The sequence below is a fragment of the Manis pentadactyla genome, chromosome 14, assembly GCF_030020395.1.
Source record: "Manis pentadactyla isolate mManPen7 chromosome 14, mManPen7.hap1, whole genome shotgun sequence".
Classification (NCBI taxonomy): domain Eukaryota; kingdom Metazoa; phylum Chordata; class Mammalia; order Pholidota; family Manidae; genus Manis; species Manis pentadactyla.
Genome location: NC_080032.1, coordinates 53,656,769 through 53,672,613, shown reverse-complemented (window position 1 = coordinate 53,672,613; position 15,845 = coordinate 53,656,769). Strand labels below are relative to the sequence as shown.

The following is a 15,845-nucleotide window of genomic DNA, read 5'->3' as shown; positions in this document are numbered from 1 at the left end:
CTCTTAACAGATTTTATGACTTACGCCTGATGGAGTTTATAAAGGACTTCACAAACTTCACACCATATTTGTGGTCAGGTTTATGAACTCGGCCAAGCTGGACCAAGTGATGGTCCAAAGGGCTGCTGGCTAGCTCCTCCAGCTCCTTGTCATTCCAGGCAGGGCCCAAGGAAAACACGAACAGGGCATAGCCTTGGCACTTGGTTCTCAAGGATTCTTTCTTTAAAGTTTCCCTGTCCAAGTGACTGGTTTCCCCAGCAGATATCACAAATATGACTTTGTTTCTTCTCAGATTGGGTGTACTTAAGAAGATATTGTCCACAGTCCACTGCAAGGCATGGCCGATAAAGGCATCTCCACTTAGTGGTTGGACTGATTCTTCCACATGCCTCTTCATGAGGTGTTTACTGTTGTAGGTGGTAAGGTTGAACTCGGTTCTAACAGGACTCTTCTGAGTGTTGGGTAGGAAGTTGGGGGGAGCATGGCTTAACAGGGCCACCCGGTCCCCAGTGACAGAGGTCTTGGGCTCTGGGCTGACTTCAAAGTGATCTAACAATGCTCCCAGAAAGCCTCTTATGTCTTCAAATTCAGCACTTCCCACATGTCGGGAGCTGTCCAGAAGGAAAGCAGCATCCATGTAGGACTGTACAGCGGGTGGTGGGGTGGCTTGGTTGCAGGAAGAATCCGGGTTGCATGCATCTGTAGACCAAAAGTCACTTAGGATTACTAAACAGAACTGGGCAGAAAAGGTGACACAGCATCTCAAATATTTCAACAACTGGAAACTGCATAATATTTAATGTTAAAATAGTTACTAACTTACTGTGATTTCAACAGGAAATCTTCCCAGTATAAGGTTTGCATCTATACCAAAAAGTACAGATTTTATACTCAGCCTGTGACCTGAGTCCAGCCACTAATGCTGTCTGACTTTTAAAGATTAGGCTGACTTCAACAGAAGTTGAATTTTGACTGTGTTTTAAGTTTATACAGATTGCAGCAGACAGCCTGTCTCTTCTGAGAGTATACTGCATCATGACATAGAAACTAGTCCTCTCTCTAGGTTGGCGATATACAGGCTAGACGAATGGCCCTTATTATTCCACTTACCATTCTACTATGAAAAGTAATCTGCTTAGAAAGTAAGAGTGAAAAAGCAAGGCATCTTTTATTTCAACTTAAATAAAGGTTTGTAACTCAGTGTCTGCCTATGTTTACACATTAAGGACAAAGCTATTGCTCATGTTTGTATCTCCATAGTGCTTATTAGTTGAAAGCTCAATACTTGTCTCTCAAATAAATGAATATAAATACTACATATTTCATAAAACATGAGGTCAATTTGATAAGTAGGCTTATCATACACATTTAATAAAAATGTGTAGTAATAAAAACAGTGAATTTTATTGGATCTGACCACAATGAATATTCAGAGGAATAAAAAAATTGGAAACGGAAGGATCTTAGGGGTTACCTGATCTTCTAAGTTTGCAGAAGAGAATGAGGGTAGAAGAGTAAAATCATCTTGTCAAAGCATATACAAGTATTTCTAGAAGTTTCTACATGTGATTGGTGTTCTACATGTGCAGCAGTGGGGAGGCCCTTTGGCTTGAGAGCCAGGGTGCCCGGGTTCTCGTTTCACTGTACCCAGTAACAGAAGTGCCTGTGTCCCTGCCCAGGTCACCACTGGGCCTCACTTCTGTGCGATTAGGAGGCTGGACAGATTCACTCAGGGAGCCTTCCAGGGCTAACATCTGTAATCCTATTTGTTCAGGAATAGCTGGTGGTTAAGGGTGAGAATGCCTCTTTAAACACTAAAGGGAAGAAAGAAATGGAGGAACATGCTTGTGAACATCTGGTACTTAGATATGGGCCTGTGTTGCAAATAAGAGCAATTACACAAAAGGTTAATAACCAGGATGCAGATCCTGGGGGATGCAGCCAACTTCCTAACCTTGGTCTTGCTCATAGACTCAATAAAGATGTGGCTTTCAGCAAGTTATGCCCTTACTGAAATTCAGTCAAATTTATGACTGTGTTTAATGGTCAGATGACAGTGAACAATCACCTGCGTGCAAGTCCGTTTCTAAAATCAGGGACAGCGGGCTGCGGTTTGCTCAATTTTGTGTTTTTTTTAACTGCAGGCAGTGCGAGCCAAAATACCTTCCATTATTTGCCTAAGAGACAAACAAGGGTTTAAGCCAAGAAATGGAGCCAAAATCTATCCCCAGTCACACATGTGCTTCTGACTGCGCAGCATCCCGGCATGCTGCTGGAACGAACACATCTGAAAGCAGGCTGAGAATACAGAGGGCGGGGCCTCTGCCTGCAGCAGGACTGGCCCGAGAACTGCTCTGAGTGGGAATGCCAGTGCCCAACCAACCCTGTGCCCTGGGGGCTGGGGGGCGGGAGGAGGGACACTGGTTAGAGGGAAGAGGATAGAAAGAGGGGAGGGTCCTTGTAAGAAATCCTACTTCTCCCCAAGTCGCTGCCTCCCTGGGATATCATTTATAAACATTAGCATCTTGTTGATAAACATGGAGAAGGAGAGAAATTAAAGCATTTTTCAAGGCCAAATATAGAGTTTCAGGGAGCAGAATAATAGAATATCTGTTCATCATAAATTGCAAGTGTTTTAAAGCCCATTTTCTTGGGCCTGATCTGGCTGTGAGGCCCTGGGCAAATTGTCTCATCTCTCTAAGCATCATTTGCCTCTTCTGTAAAATGGGGTAACCATAGTTCTAACATTTTTAGGGCGATCCTGCGGACTGAATGAAACAATTAGAAGAGTACTTAGAACACAGTGAGCACAGTAGCTTAAGAATGAACTCCACCACACCATTCTCAATGCTATGGACAGCAATTAGAACCATGCATGGCTTACAATAAATGTTTGATATTTGACAGCTGTCACACACACCCAGTAATCTCAGCAACATCCACCGTCTTCATAATTCTGAGGACACTCAAATTAGTAGTACTCAAATATAGATCTAGCTAGATGTAGAGATTGTGTATAAAACACAATGGACAAACAGAGTAAATCTTTTTGATGCTTGAATTAACATTTGGATGTCTGTCAAGCTTCTTCCCGTGAGAAATGCATGAATTTCTGCTAACTTCCACTTCTACTGTAAAGCATTTTTTGGGGGTTGTGAACATTTGCAATTTAGAAAACATAAATATAATTTACAGCATAAAAATCTTGGCAATGAGACAGGCTATATTTTTCTAAAAATTATTACTGTTTCCAGGAAGCTGCACGAAGCAGAGAACCTGTAATGTCGCCCTCCCACTGTGGTTCCAGGGAGGCCCTGCTCAGTTCGCTGAGAGGCTCCCTCTGCGGGCGATGCGGTGTGGAGAGGGGAGCCCAGAGCCCCAGGGAAACTCTCCCAAGGTCACTACCAGCAGTGCCTCGACTTGCTGAACGGGCCTGCTCACACTGTGTTCTCCCTGTAGGTCTTACCGTAGCAGAAAGTGCACCGCTGGAGTCTCTCTAGTGCAGGCGTGTAGTCAGCCCCGGGCGGAACCATGATCACCTGGAATGAGCCCGTGTCGTCAATCTGCAAGCAGCAGAGGCAGGAGAGAGAGCAGCTCAGCGGATGGGGCTGTGACAGCCTCCCAGGGCTGGTCAGAGAACTGAGACAGGGGCCAGCAGCGCTCTCCTCCTAAGGTGGTCCTGGGAGGCCCACCATGCTGGGTGCCTGGAGCACAGCCTGGGTTGAAACCCACACTCCTGTGGCTGTAGGACAAGTCTCTTTGCCTCTCTGTTTCCTCATCTGTAGAATGGAATAATCACACTACCATCTAGCATGAGTGAGTTCATCCGCACTGCTTGGGGGAATGGGCTCACCCCATACACACCCAGGCACTGCCTGGCACAGGGTGGACACCGCGTGGCTCCTTAGAGACCACTCAGCACTTCCCTGCTGTGGATAAAATCAGAGTTCCTGTTGCCAGGATTCTCACCTGGCTGTGGTTGACTAGCTCACTGCACACCTGTGGGCACTACATGGCTGTTGACTCTATAAAAAGAGCTCTGCCCAGTGCTCTGGGGGCACCATGGTGAGGGCTGCAAGGCTGCAGGAGAGCAGAGCAGAGACTGGAGTGGTGGCAGCACTGGGGACAGAGGCCCAGAGGACGGCTGTGCAAGACAATTGTGAGGACAGAGGGGCCCAGAAGCAGAGACCGGCTTGCTGCATGCAGACTCGCTCTGAGTGAATGGGATTCTAATGACTGACCTGCCACCTGGAAATAAAGTTGGGTATAACCCTTTCACCCCAAAGAGTGTTTTGCTGTCAATTTCTTTGGTGACACTGAATCCATAGCGAACTTGCCCGGGGCTGAAACCCATTGGCAAGACACCTGCCATCATTTCTACAATCCAGTGAGTTCATGCTCATGTTTGTCATCCCCTTTAACAGGTTAACTCAAAGGTTAACAGATGGATCAAAAGATGTTGGACACAGAAGCCGTTTCAGGAAGAGGATAAGAGCCCCCGCCCCATGTCTGCCACCCCAAGTCCCAAGAACCGAGTGACATCACAGTCTTTACACCCATCTTTGAGTCCCCACCGTGAGCCAGGCGTGGAGCTGGCTTTGCCAGGCAGACCCTGTCTAGGCAGCCGCCGCAGGGCAACTCCCACGCTTTCTCTGGTGGCACCATTATTACTGACCTGCCTGGGGCTACAGGGCAGAAGATAAGGAGGCTCCAAACAGTGAAGAATAGTTAGCTTGTCAGCCACCTGACTCAGAGATCATTGATAGCTGAAGAAGAATTGTAGTTTTGATCCTTTCTAATGCCTAGGAAACGGGACAGATGCATTTAATATCCCTGGGGGTCTTGCTGGCTCATCCCCTTTCTTGGGAAGTTCCCTTCCCATGCTTTATGGGGAGGACGTGGGCGTCTGGGTGTGTATGGGGTGCGCCCATTCCCCCAAGCAGTGCGGACGGCTCCGGGGATGCACATCCGAGCCCCTCGGGCCCACGGGCTCAGGGATACGGAGCTGGCAGCGCCTTGCGGGAGGTGAGCATGCGTGGCCATATTCCACCTTGCGGGCTGAGAAGCAAGGGAAATGGGCGGGAATGGGGCGCTCCCTGAGGCTCACCTCTGCGCCCACCCATGTGTTTTGTGTGTAACAGATGGGAAATCTGTGCTCTGAGGACTCCTCCCTGGCAGACCACCGTTTGCCTTCATCCGTTTGGGTTAGAGGGGACGGCAGAGGGAGTAGGTGGGGACTGCAGTTTGTAGCTCAATGTCCAGGCGCTGTTGTATAGAGAAAGGAGTGTGTGGTGCGCCAAGAGCTTGAGAAGGAGGAAACAGAAAGCAGTGGAGGGGAGCGTTATGTAGTGAGAGAGTTGGGAAGGCAGGGCCTGGGAGAGCAGAGCAGTGGAGAAGGGACTGGGTGGTGTGACATAGTGGGGACGTTGAGTAGTGGAGCACAGTGCTCTCTGCATGATGGTGCCTCTCCTGCTGACACACCACCTTCAGGAAAACCTGCATTGCTCACCGATTATTTGTGCACACGGTTCTTTGAAGAAATGCTGAATTGTGTCTAGGCGAGCACAGGGCAGAGGCTGCTAACCTGGACTCAGAGCCAGAGGCCACCTGAGTCATATCTGATCTTTATAATAAATCCACCTGGAGTGTGTATGTGTGTGTACTTAAGCAGCTTAAATTGGGTTTTTGGGTCTATAAACATTTTTTTATCTCTTGATTAAAATGCCAGCAGAAACAATCAGGCTGTATTTTTATTGGCTTTAATAGGTATATGGGCAGTGTTTCAAGGGAATGGTGCCTGCACTTCATCTGGATTGTGCCGAGTGATCAGGAAATCAAAACCAGAGAGCATGGGTCAGACCAGCTGGTACATCTGGTGGGGAAAGGGCTTTGTTATTGCCAAGTACCAGAATCCAGAAAAAAAAATTACAGAATGTTTGAGCTAGAACAGATTTTAGAAACCATGTAATCCAGTCACACCATTTTCCCAAACAGGGTAAGTGAGCCCAGAGAGGGCAGAATAGAGGATGCTCCAGTTTAAATTTTGCCCTCCACAAATAGGACCCACCTTCCATCCTCTGCATAAGCTAACTTTGGGACCGCAGCTGCATGTCAGTGGGTCCCACCTCAGTGTGTGACAGTGTCCCCAGGATGCCATCTAGGGGCCGTGCCATCGGTTTGTGCTCTGAATGTCTACAATGTGCCAGCTTCCGTATTGCTGGAGGTGGCACTAGTTGGTGATTCAGCTTCATATTCAATCACCACCAACACACTGGTGTTGGCCTCACATCATCCTTCTCATGGATTCTGCTGCACTGCTTTGCTGGGAGAGCCCACAGGGGGTCTGTGCTCTCCTTGTCTCCCACCCCTCAAGTAATCTACTCAATAAAGTAGGGCACATGTGGTTTTAGAGATCACTCATCTCACTGGAACTATACCCACCATATTATAGAAAATTCATTAAGCTGAATGTGAGCTGGGGATTTAAAATAAAAGGGTCCAGTGGTTCCATTCTCAATTTTCTGTGGATTTAAAGAGGCACCAGCTTAGGTGAAAGTGTAGCTAGGATGTCCACAGATGGGTGATAGGAGGCATTAAGCAAGTAGTTCTGAAGATACCTCGTTCTTTCTTTTCTAAACATCACAAGGCTCCATAAATTGGTGCATTTGAGAAAAGATACAATTAATATTATGTATAATCATCTTTCTTCAGATAATTCTGTATTATCAAAGGAGATCCTTTTAAAAATAAAAAGGTTGATGATCAAAGTGCTCACATTTACCATTAATATCCACCCCCACACTTCAGCTCTGTGTCCAATTACAAAATAACCTGTAATGCCAAACAATTACACTTTGTTTTTCTCATCTGCAATGCTAAGCAGGAGAGTAACATTTTTCAAAATCAGGCTCATTAAAAAAGAGATGTTTCCTATAACTACAGTAGAAAGGACGATCCAGTCTATTTTAGAATTCTTCATGTGCAGCTAGGAAAATGTCACCAGAAGAAAGAGGTAGTTGCCAAACAAATTTAGAAGGAAAACCCTAGTGACAAAACAAAGCTGAGACTGGGGTGTCTTCCCAGTCAAAAATGGCCTTCCATTTCAGGAGGGATGAACAGTGCATCACTCAGCTTCCTTCCATCATGAGAAATGTCCAAGATTACAGCCTGTTGGCTGCGGAACACGGGAAACCAACCCGTGTTGGCCAAGCAGCTGCTTTGGAGCCCTGCCACGTGTATCTGGGTCCCAGATTTCACACTGGACTGCTAAACTCTCAGATAAACTTGGATTTAGAAAGTCATGATAATTAGGAAACAAATTGGAGTTTTAAAACATGACCCCCAAGTAAAAATTCATTGGCATTAAATTTTTTAGTTCCGTCCATAAAATACTAATAAACAACTGTTTAAGTGCAGGTAAGCACAACTGAAGAGAATGGACAGAAGAAAGAAAAAGAGGTAAATGTAGTAGTAACACAATTCCTCTTCTGCAATGCCATGTATTGGGTTCTCACCAACATCACATGCCTCTGTTCTGAGCCCGTCCAGACAGCGCTGCTTAGGATGCAGCTCCTTGAGGGTGGCCCTTTGGGTTCCCTATTCTCCCATTGTGTCCCCAGAGCCTAGGATAGCATCTGATACATGAGATGCTCATTAAGCATCTGCTGGCTGAATGAGCCTGGAGACCAGCTCTGGCCTCTGTGGGCATCTCCGACCCCCTGGCCTGGGGGTTTTGGAGCCAGTGTTCAGGTGTGTGAGGGTCACTGTCAGGAGCCTGGGTCTTCACTGGGGCTCTTGTGAGATGAACCCCTTCAGGAAAGGAGCTAAGAGTCTCTAGGTGATTTGGGTAAAATCTGTGAGACTGTTAACACTTAAAAGCTTAAAAAAGACCAACAAGATGCATTTTCTGAAGTGATATGCTGTGCACATACTTTTAAGTGGGTGGTGGAATTGTGTCCGTCTAAGTTTATATCACGAGTGACATCAATTATTTGCATCAGGATATTAAGTTGTCTCATTTTGCGACTAAATAAAACCAAGAGACAGTGGGGCTCTCAATAAGGGAATTATGAGGACTCTCACAGAATTTTTGAGCTGCCAAGACTCATAACCACTATATTTGCATAGCCTGGCTCAGTATTCCTAATTTACATGCATTTTCTTTTCTGAGCCTGATAAACCAGTCTGTTCATTTGCATAATTTTGAATTACTTCAATGATGTTAAGAGCAGTGTCAGCTCCCTTACAACCTAGACTTAATATTGTTAAACAGATTTTAGTTTAGCATCGGCAAATAAATGAGAACAATAGTGATTAAAACAAGAGTTGCCATTCTTGAGTGTTTACTATGTCCTAGACTGTCGCTCAGCCTCACACTGCTTCATCTTCACCACAGCTCTGGGGCACAGGCACTGCTTTCCATGTATAACAGATGAGCTCTCTATTTACACACTGTTCTGCTTGTTTTAACATCTTCACAGAAAATTATGGCTCTTGAAAGGGCCTCGAAAGGCCATGAGTCCTAACGTCTAGGCTCCAGGACAGACAGACTGGAGTCAGCTTGACAGGCATGTGACCACCCCTAGAAAAGGCCTTCTGAGAAAGGTGACATCCTGACCACCTGCACTTAGCCATTCAGTCCAAGGCAACAGTAAGCCTGCTTTGCCTTCAGACTGCTCTCACCTAAATCCTGCCTCAAGTCCTGACTGCTCTCACCCCCGGTTTGTCTGATAGGAGGTTTTGCCAGGTTGGATTGAGCTGGCTGGTTTTCCCAGCAGTGATTTCTCACACACTGAAGCCAGTGACTCTGTCGTATCTTATTTTCCTTTTTCTCTGAAATGGTTTTCAGGTGCCTGGCCTTTCTGTCCGGGCTGCATTTCCAGTGTCCCTTTGCTGTTGCTTGGGCCCCGCTCCACGGTTTCCACATTTGGGGCCCACAGAGGTGACAGTTCGTTTATAAGGGAACCCTACCGCAGCGCCACGACTGACGGGGTGTCTGAAAGGTCAGGATGGCTAGTGTCACTTAGACAGAAGATAACAAGTGCTGGTGAGGATGTGGAGAAAAGGGAACCTTTGTTTACTGTTGGTGAGAATGTAAAGTGGGGCAGCTACTATGGAAAACAGTATGGCGCTTTCTCAAAAAATTAAAAATACAAACACCATACAACCCAGTAGTTCAACTTCTGGGTATTTAACCTTAGAAAACAAAATCACCAATTTGAAAAGATATATGCACCTATACATTTATTGCAGGATTATTTACAAAAGCCAAAGCATGGAAACCACCTATGTGTCCCCTGATAGATGAATGGGTAAAGATATCATGGTACATATATACAATGGAATATTATTCAGCCATTCAAAAGAATGAAATATTGCCATTTGCAACAAAACGAATGAAACTTGAGGGCATTACGTTAATTAAAATAAGTTAGACAGATGAAGACAAGTACCATACAACCTCACTTATATGTGGGGTCTAGAAACAAAGACAAAACAAAACCCAAACCTGAGCTCATACAGAGAACAGAGTGGTTGCCAGAGGAGGAGGATGGGGGGATGGGTGAGAAGGTGAAGGGGGTCTAAAGATACAGATTTCCACATGTAAAACGAGCAAGTCATGGGTTGTAACATGCAGTATAATGACTACAGTTAATGCTCTGTTGCATATTTGAAAGTTGCTAAGAGAGTAAAACTGAAAAATTCCTATCACACGAAAAATATTTTGTAACTATGTGTGGTGATGGATGATGTTAACTAGACTTACTGTGGTGATCATTGCGCAACACATACAAATGTTGGTGAAGTTATAAAATTTGTCAGCTGGTTTTCACTGTGCAGCAATGATTATTACTCTGGCCACATAAGTGACATCTGGGAATGTTCCCTAAGCCTTCCTAATTTAATATTTTTATACCCAGAGGCAACTCAGACAACCCCTTGGAGAAGCACTAGGGTAGAAAACTGGGTTCAAGTCCAGACATTGCCACTTCTTAGCCATGTGAACATGGGCATTTAACTTCTGCGGGCTCAGTTTTCTTACAGATACAAAGGGAGGAAAGTTATACCTACCCTGTACTTACTACTGGTGAGAACTGGACATGGCAATGCAGATAAGGGCTCAGCATGGTCCTGCTACATAAATAGTGTAGTTTTATACTTTATTACAGAGGCTTCTGAGGATAAGCAAAAGAAAAAAAAAAATCCTGTGTGAAAGGCTCAACCATCTTACCGCAAACGCACGCTTGATGGAGGGCACATTGCTGAAAGCAATCACCACCGGGACAATGTCAAGGGCACTGAATTCCATGGAAGCTGTGGTGATGGAGTGGACATCGGCAGACTGACCGCTGCTGAAGAACGTGGCAATTCTTCTCGCGTGGGCCCCTGGAAGCGTGCGCTTGAAAACATTCCTGGAAATAAACCTCATGACTTTGCCGATCTCCCTGGTGTCTGAGGATCTCTCGTAAGGAATAGCTTCAATCTCCCTGAGAAGCTGGCTCTTCTTGTAGGCATCCGAGAAGCGGATGAGATGCCTGGTGTGGGAGCTGTAGGAGAGGATGGCGATGCGCGCGCCCGCAGGGCAGCTGCTCTCCCGGACCCGGACGCCCCTCACCAGGGAAGACACCATCTCCTTCATCCGCTCAAATTCTTGCTTCGTGACATCCCGGGACTGGTCTAAGGCAAACACCAGCTCTGTAGGGTGCACTGGGCATTCTGGCTTTCCTAAAAGGCAAGAGTATGCTCCTTAGCATGTGGCATGCTTACTTGAAAATTAAAAAAAGACACAGAAGGCAAAGCAATTTTAAGTGTTAGATGTTCAAATATGTAAACATTACAAAATTAAGTATGAATAACTTAAATACTAAATAAGCACTTGAAATATTACATATTTAAATATTGAATATTGAAAAATACTATTTTAAAAACCAAATTTTCACTTTCAATAAAGACAAGAAAAAGTCTGTAAGTCAATTTGCACTTTAATTAAATTATCAAATTGATTACTAAATTCCTTCTAAATAGTAAAGAGCTCATGAATATACTCTTTTACTTACAGAGACTGGATCAATGCTATCATGTTCATTACTGGAACTTTACTCAGCATATATATTTTACTTACTGTATAATATGCTTTATAGTGTATAGTTATGATATATGTAATTATTAATGTATAGCATGGTTTATAAACTAAACTTAATGAGGAAATGTAACGGGTTAAAAAGGAATGGGCATGGGTGTGAAAGTTCTGCTGGTAATTTTGGAAAGGTTGGAAAACACCTGGCATATGCCACTGGATGCTGATGTGGGGGAGTTCACACCTTGGCTACCCAGGCAACCTTGTCCCAGTGACTTACCCTGTCTGCACTAGTTTGCTTGTCTGTCAACTGCCAGTTCTAAAGTCACCTACCCACTGCGCAGCCCTCTGCTGAGGATTAAATAACACAGGTAAAGCAGGGCCTGGCACACAGTAGGTGCTCAATTAATGCTAGCTGTGACTATTCTAATTATTATTATGGACTTTTTCATTTTGTACCACTTAAAGAATGAGGAAACCTCAAGTTTAACCAATGAATATGTCATATCACTACAGAAACTTGGAATTATGATCATTAAACTGGGATGTAAGTGTTAAGCTCAGATTTATTCACTGATCCCAATTCATTCATTCTAATCTCAGTACCTGCTCTTATCCTAGCTGGCAATTTTCTGATCATCTGATTGGATTAGTGTTTCCTCTCCCACTAATTTGTGAAGCGCAGAGACAGGGACCATCTCTTCTGATCAGCCACAGTTTTGGTCCCTGCCGTCTATCAGGGACCTAATAACGTGAACTGAGTGGAAAAGACCCAAACAGATGCGGCTCTTTGCAAAACAGGTACAGGAAGAAGAAAAGTTTAATAATGGGTGAGATGCCTGGTGTTGAGATGTGGGTTGGTAAAAGGAAATGTCCGCGACGGGCTTCCCATGGAGGAGTGCCCAGCGCGTGAGAGCGGAGGTAATGCAGGCAGCAGAGGCCCAGCCGCCCGCCCGGGGAGCTCAGGGCCTCCGGCTGGGCTCTGGCCCGGCTCAGTGCAAGAGGATCCTTGCCACGGGCCCTGCGCTCTGCCCTTCCCAGGCGAAAGGGCCAGTAGAGCAAACGTTCCACCCCAAATCAAGCTGCTCCTCAGTGGAGACGGGACATGAATTATCAGCCTCTGATTTGGAGGGGTGGGGAGATATGTTTTAAATGACTGAGGTCATGTCGATTTTCCAATAAAAAGAGAGGGAAATTATGATCAGAGGTGAACGTGGTACTGCCGGCTATTTGTTCGGGCTGTTACGTGCGTGTGGGAACGACAATGGCGGAGCTTCGGATGTGCTGTAGAGATGAAGGGAAGGAGAAAAAGGTAGCACTGGCTGGAGATGTGAAAAATTCAAGTTTTCAGGAAAAAACACCTAAGGACTAATTCAACATGCAAAACGCACCCTCGGAAGTCCAGCAAGCTAGATGAACCCCGAGATTCTGAAGAGCACTGGGCTGGACTCGGGGGCACCCAGGTGGCCCTCCTGGAGGCATGGATTGCCACCGCGGACCTAATGCGGCTCTGCGGCCCTGAGCGCTGCCAGTGCTCCTGGTGTGGAGCCGATGGTGAGGGTGCAGTGGAAGGCACCCCGCCCCCTGCCGCAGAGCTGCCACTTGGCGGTGGCCGCCCCGCCAGGCGCCAGGCATCTGCCGGAAGTGCGCAGCCCCTGCTGACTGTTCCTCGGGCCCCGAGAGCCGGCCTCCCTGCACGCCACTCTCCCGCTGGCCTGCACGAGCGTTCAGAAGCTGTTTATCAGCTCACGTTCTTCCCCCCAGTAAACCCTATAACGTCCTCCCAGTCCAACGTGAGCACACCCAGCCTCCGTATTACGACCTACAAGGCCCAGGATGATCTGGCGCCTCCGGACTTCTGCCTTTTTTCACATGCCAGCCCCCCTGCCCCAAGACGGCTCCGTCAGACTGGGCTCCGGCCGCTCCTAGAAGGCGCCTAGGCCTGTCTGGCCCCATGGCCCTACCGTCGCTGGTCTTGGCCTGGTGCTTGCAAAGACACGTCTTCTCATTGCTCGGTCTGACGTGCGGGCTCCTGGCCTCAAAGCAGAGAGCCCTTCCTCCGAAAGCATTTCCCCCTCCCCGACTGGGCCCTGCTCCGTGATTGGGGGGCTTTTCTTTTCTGTCCCAGCAGCTATAGGATTCTGTAATTCTCTCACTTATTGTTTGTCGTCTGGGTCTTCCACTAGAATGAAAGCCTCTTAAGACAGGAATTGTGTCTCTCTTACTCAGCCTTGTGTCCCCAGGGCCTGGGACAGAGCCTGGCACATAACTGATTTTTAATAATTATTGATTGATTGATTGAGTGAACAAGCAAAGAGAGGGCATGGATTGATGTGTTTACTCAAAAGGTATAAGAGTGTAAAGGCCTAAGAGGGTGATGATAGGCTTATACAAAAGCATCATGTCATCAGTGTTTGTAAAATAGTTAAAAACGGGCACAGAAAGATGTTAAGCTGATTTGGGGATTAACAGCAGGCACGAGCCCTGTGGTCATCAGGGCCGCGCACTCAGCTCACATGATGTCTATGGTTCTTCCTCCCCACCACCCCCTACATCTGCCGTCTTCACCTTCTATTCTGGACCACTAGCCTACAGACATAATGGGACAAAGAGAGTGGGAAAGCCAGTGGGGGAGAAGAGGTATTACAAAGAGTCTAATGGTAAGGGGAGTGACAATGCTAGTCACTGAAATATTAATTAAAATCAAACCACTTGGTTGAGAAACAGCTGTGAAACAGCTAAACCGGAGTGACTCAACTGGTGGCAGGACTGTGCTACCAGTGTGGGCAGCAGAGACAGTGCAGATAAAATTTATATCATCTGGCAGGCAACACATTGTTCTAAGTCATCTTTCCAGAAGTGCAGCATTTTGGAGCTTGATTATAATATGCTGTAAATAAAGACTACTCACCGTGTCCACCAGCTGGGGAGGCAGAAAAAAGAAGATTGGGTTACTATTTGGTAGGAGAACAGTGCTGGGTGGGAGAGTCGTGGCAGCGGAGGCTCGGCCCTGTGCTGGTTGCAGGTGACTCAGACATCAAGGCCACAGACAGGGTTTGTGGAAAATGCACATGGAGCCCAGCATCTTGGTGAAAGCACCATCCCTTCCATAGGGAATGAGAGGGGTGAAGTGGGGCGATACACAGCCATGAATCAGCAGCCTGCAGCCGCTGTCGGAGGGGAAGAACCTTTGCTTGGGGGGAGCATTATTTCCATAGAGGTGTGAATTTGGAAAGTTAAAAGGTCCTAACCTCTCTGTACTCTAACTTTTCCCCATGTAGAGATCTATAGCTATCAGTGATACAGACATACATATGCATAAGAGTGCATATATGTGCATTTGTGGGTGTGTGCATATGTAAACACGAGGTGAATTTACTCTGAAGCAACTAAAGTTTAAGCCTTGGATCTGCACTGTCCAATATGGAAGCCACTAGCCACATGTATTTAAATTTTAATTAATTAAAAGTAAATAAACTCAGCTTCTCAGATGCATGAATCACCTTTCCAGGACTCAGTGTCATATGTGGCTAGTGGCTGCTGTGTCCTGGTGCAGGAGACACATCACCACCGCAGAGAGTTCTATTGGACAGCACTGCTTTCGCCCTCTCACCAGCAGGGGTCCCTTGCAAGGTCTGAGAAGGGCATCAGACATGCGTTCACATGAGCATGTACTTTTGTAAAATGCAGAAGTCATTGGTTATGATATCCATTCTTGTTCTAAATGACACTTTTGAGATAATTTTGTACCTACTTTCAGATTTGCAATTTTTGCATTGAGACCCTCAAGTCTGAAAAAATGAGGCCTCATCACACTTGTGTCCACCCTAGAGTCATTACAGCCCCCATGGCTCCCATGTCAGAGATGTGCTCCCAGGCACTAATTCAGCCCCAGATCAACTACTCTTCATGACCAAATGTGTATATTCGATTCCCACCATGGACGGTTCCATCCTGCTACAAAAAGGCAGTTAAGATCCATAGTGCATTAAAGCTTTTAAAAGTCTGTGTCTTTGAAACTAATACTCTCTACAGAAATGAGCTCTAATTTGCCTATTTATCTCCCCCACATACCTTGAGGGGATTTTCAACATTCTTTTCAGGTACAGTGTTTATTGGGAAGCCATTACACATTTGCAGATGAACATTAAATAGATGATTCTCTCCTCATCTTGAACGTGGAATTCCTTTGACAGCGCTAACATATTATGATAGAAAAAGCTGCTGTAATGGTCTTGGAGCAAATTCAAAAGAGCATTTGCCAAACTAAAAGGCTTTTGGCTTTTAAACTGAGAGAGAAAGAAGGTACCTAGGCAGAATGAGTAATTTTACAAGCAAATCAAGAAAGTCTTGCCTGAAAGGAGTGGTGACCAGTGACCCGAGTCAGGGCCCCCAGCCACAGGGTGCCCTGCTGCCGCGGCTCTCTCCATGCCAGGTGAATTCAGTCCTGGCAGCTGTTGTCAGGCATTAATAATCACTTTAAACTTCAGTCTGACTCTCCACTGCTCGATTTCAGCATCAGGAGAGCCCTCACCTCCTATCTCAATCTTCCCTAGATCAAAAGCACAGGCTATATCATTATTCAGTGCCTGGAACAGTTTCCAACAGATAAGTTGGCAGCCAGAGGAGGAGTTAATAATCACCAGTGTATGCTGATTCAGAAGGTATGCAGTGACATCTCTAACTGTGAGAGACTGACCAGTACATCATCTCAATTCTGAATGCAGAGCACACTGCTTTCCTTCTATGAATGCTGATGACTTAGGCA

General features: G+C 46.1%; 1 protein-coding gene across 5 annotated transcripts in view; it reads right to left on the bottom strand.

Annotated features, from left to right (window-relative positions):
* The window catches only part of LOC118917226 (collagen alpha-6(VI) chain), a 173,088-nt gene that overhangs the window by 28,960 nt on the left and 128,283 nt on the right, over positions 1-15,845 (bottom strand). For 2 of the 5 annotated variants that reach the window (XM_057491870.1, XM_036894780.2), the window contains exons 32-34: positions 10,232-10,725; positions 3,467-3,563; positions 25-699 (exon numbers count right to left, since the gene is read on the bottom strand). In XM_057491870.1, the coding sequence (XP_057347853.1) occupies positions 25-699; positions 3,467-3,563; positions 10,232-10,725 (1,266 nt within the window). Of the gene's footprint in view, positions 1-24; positions 700-3,466; positions 3,564-5,709; positions 5,873-10,231; positions 10,726-15,845 lie in introns of those variants that run through there. The other 3 variants (XR_008993763.1, XR_005026735.2, XM_057491871.1) reach the window with 2 other exon arrangements.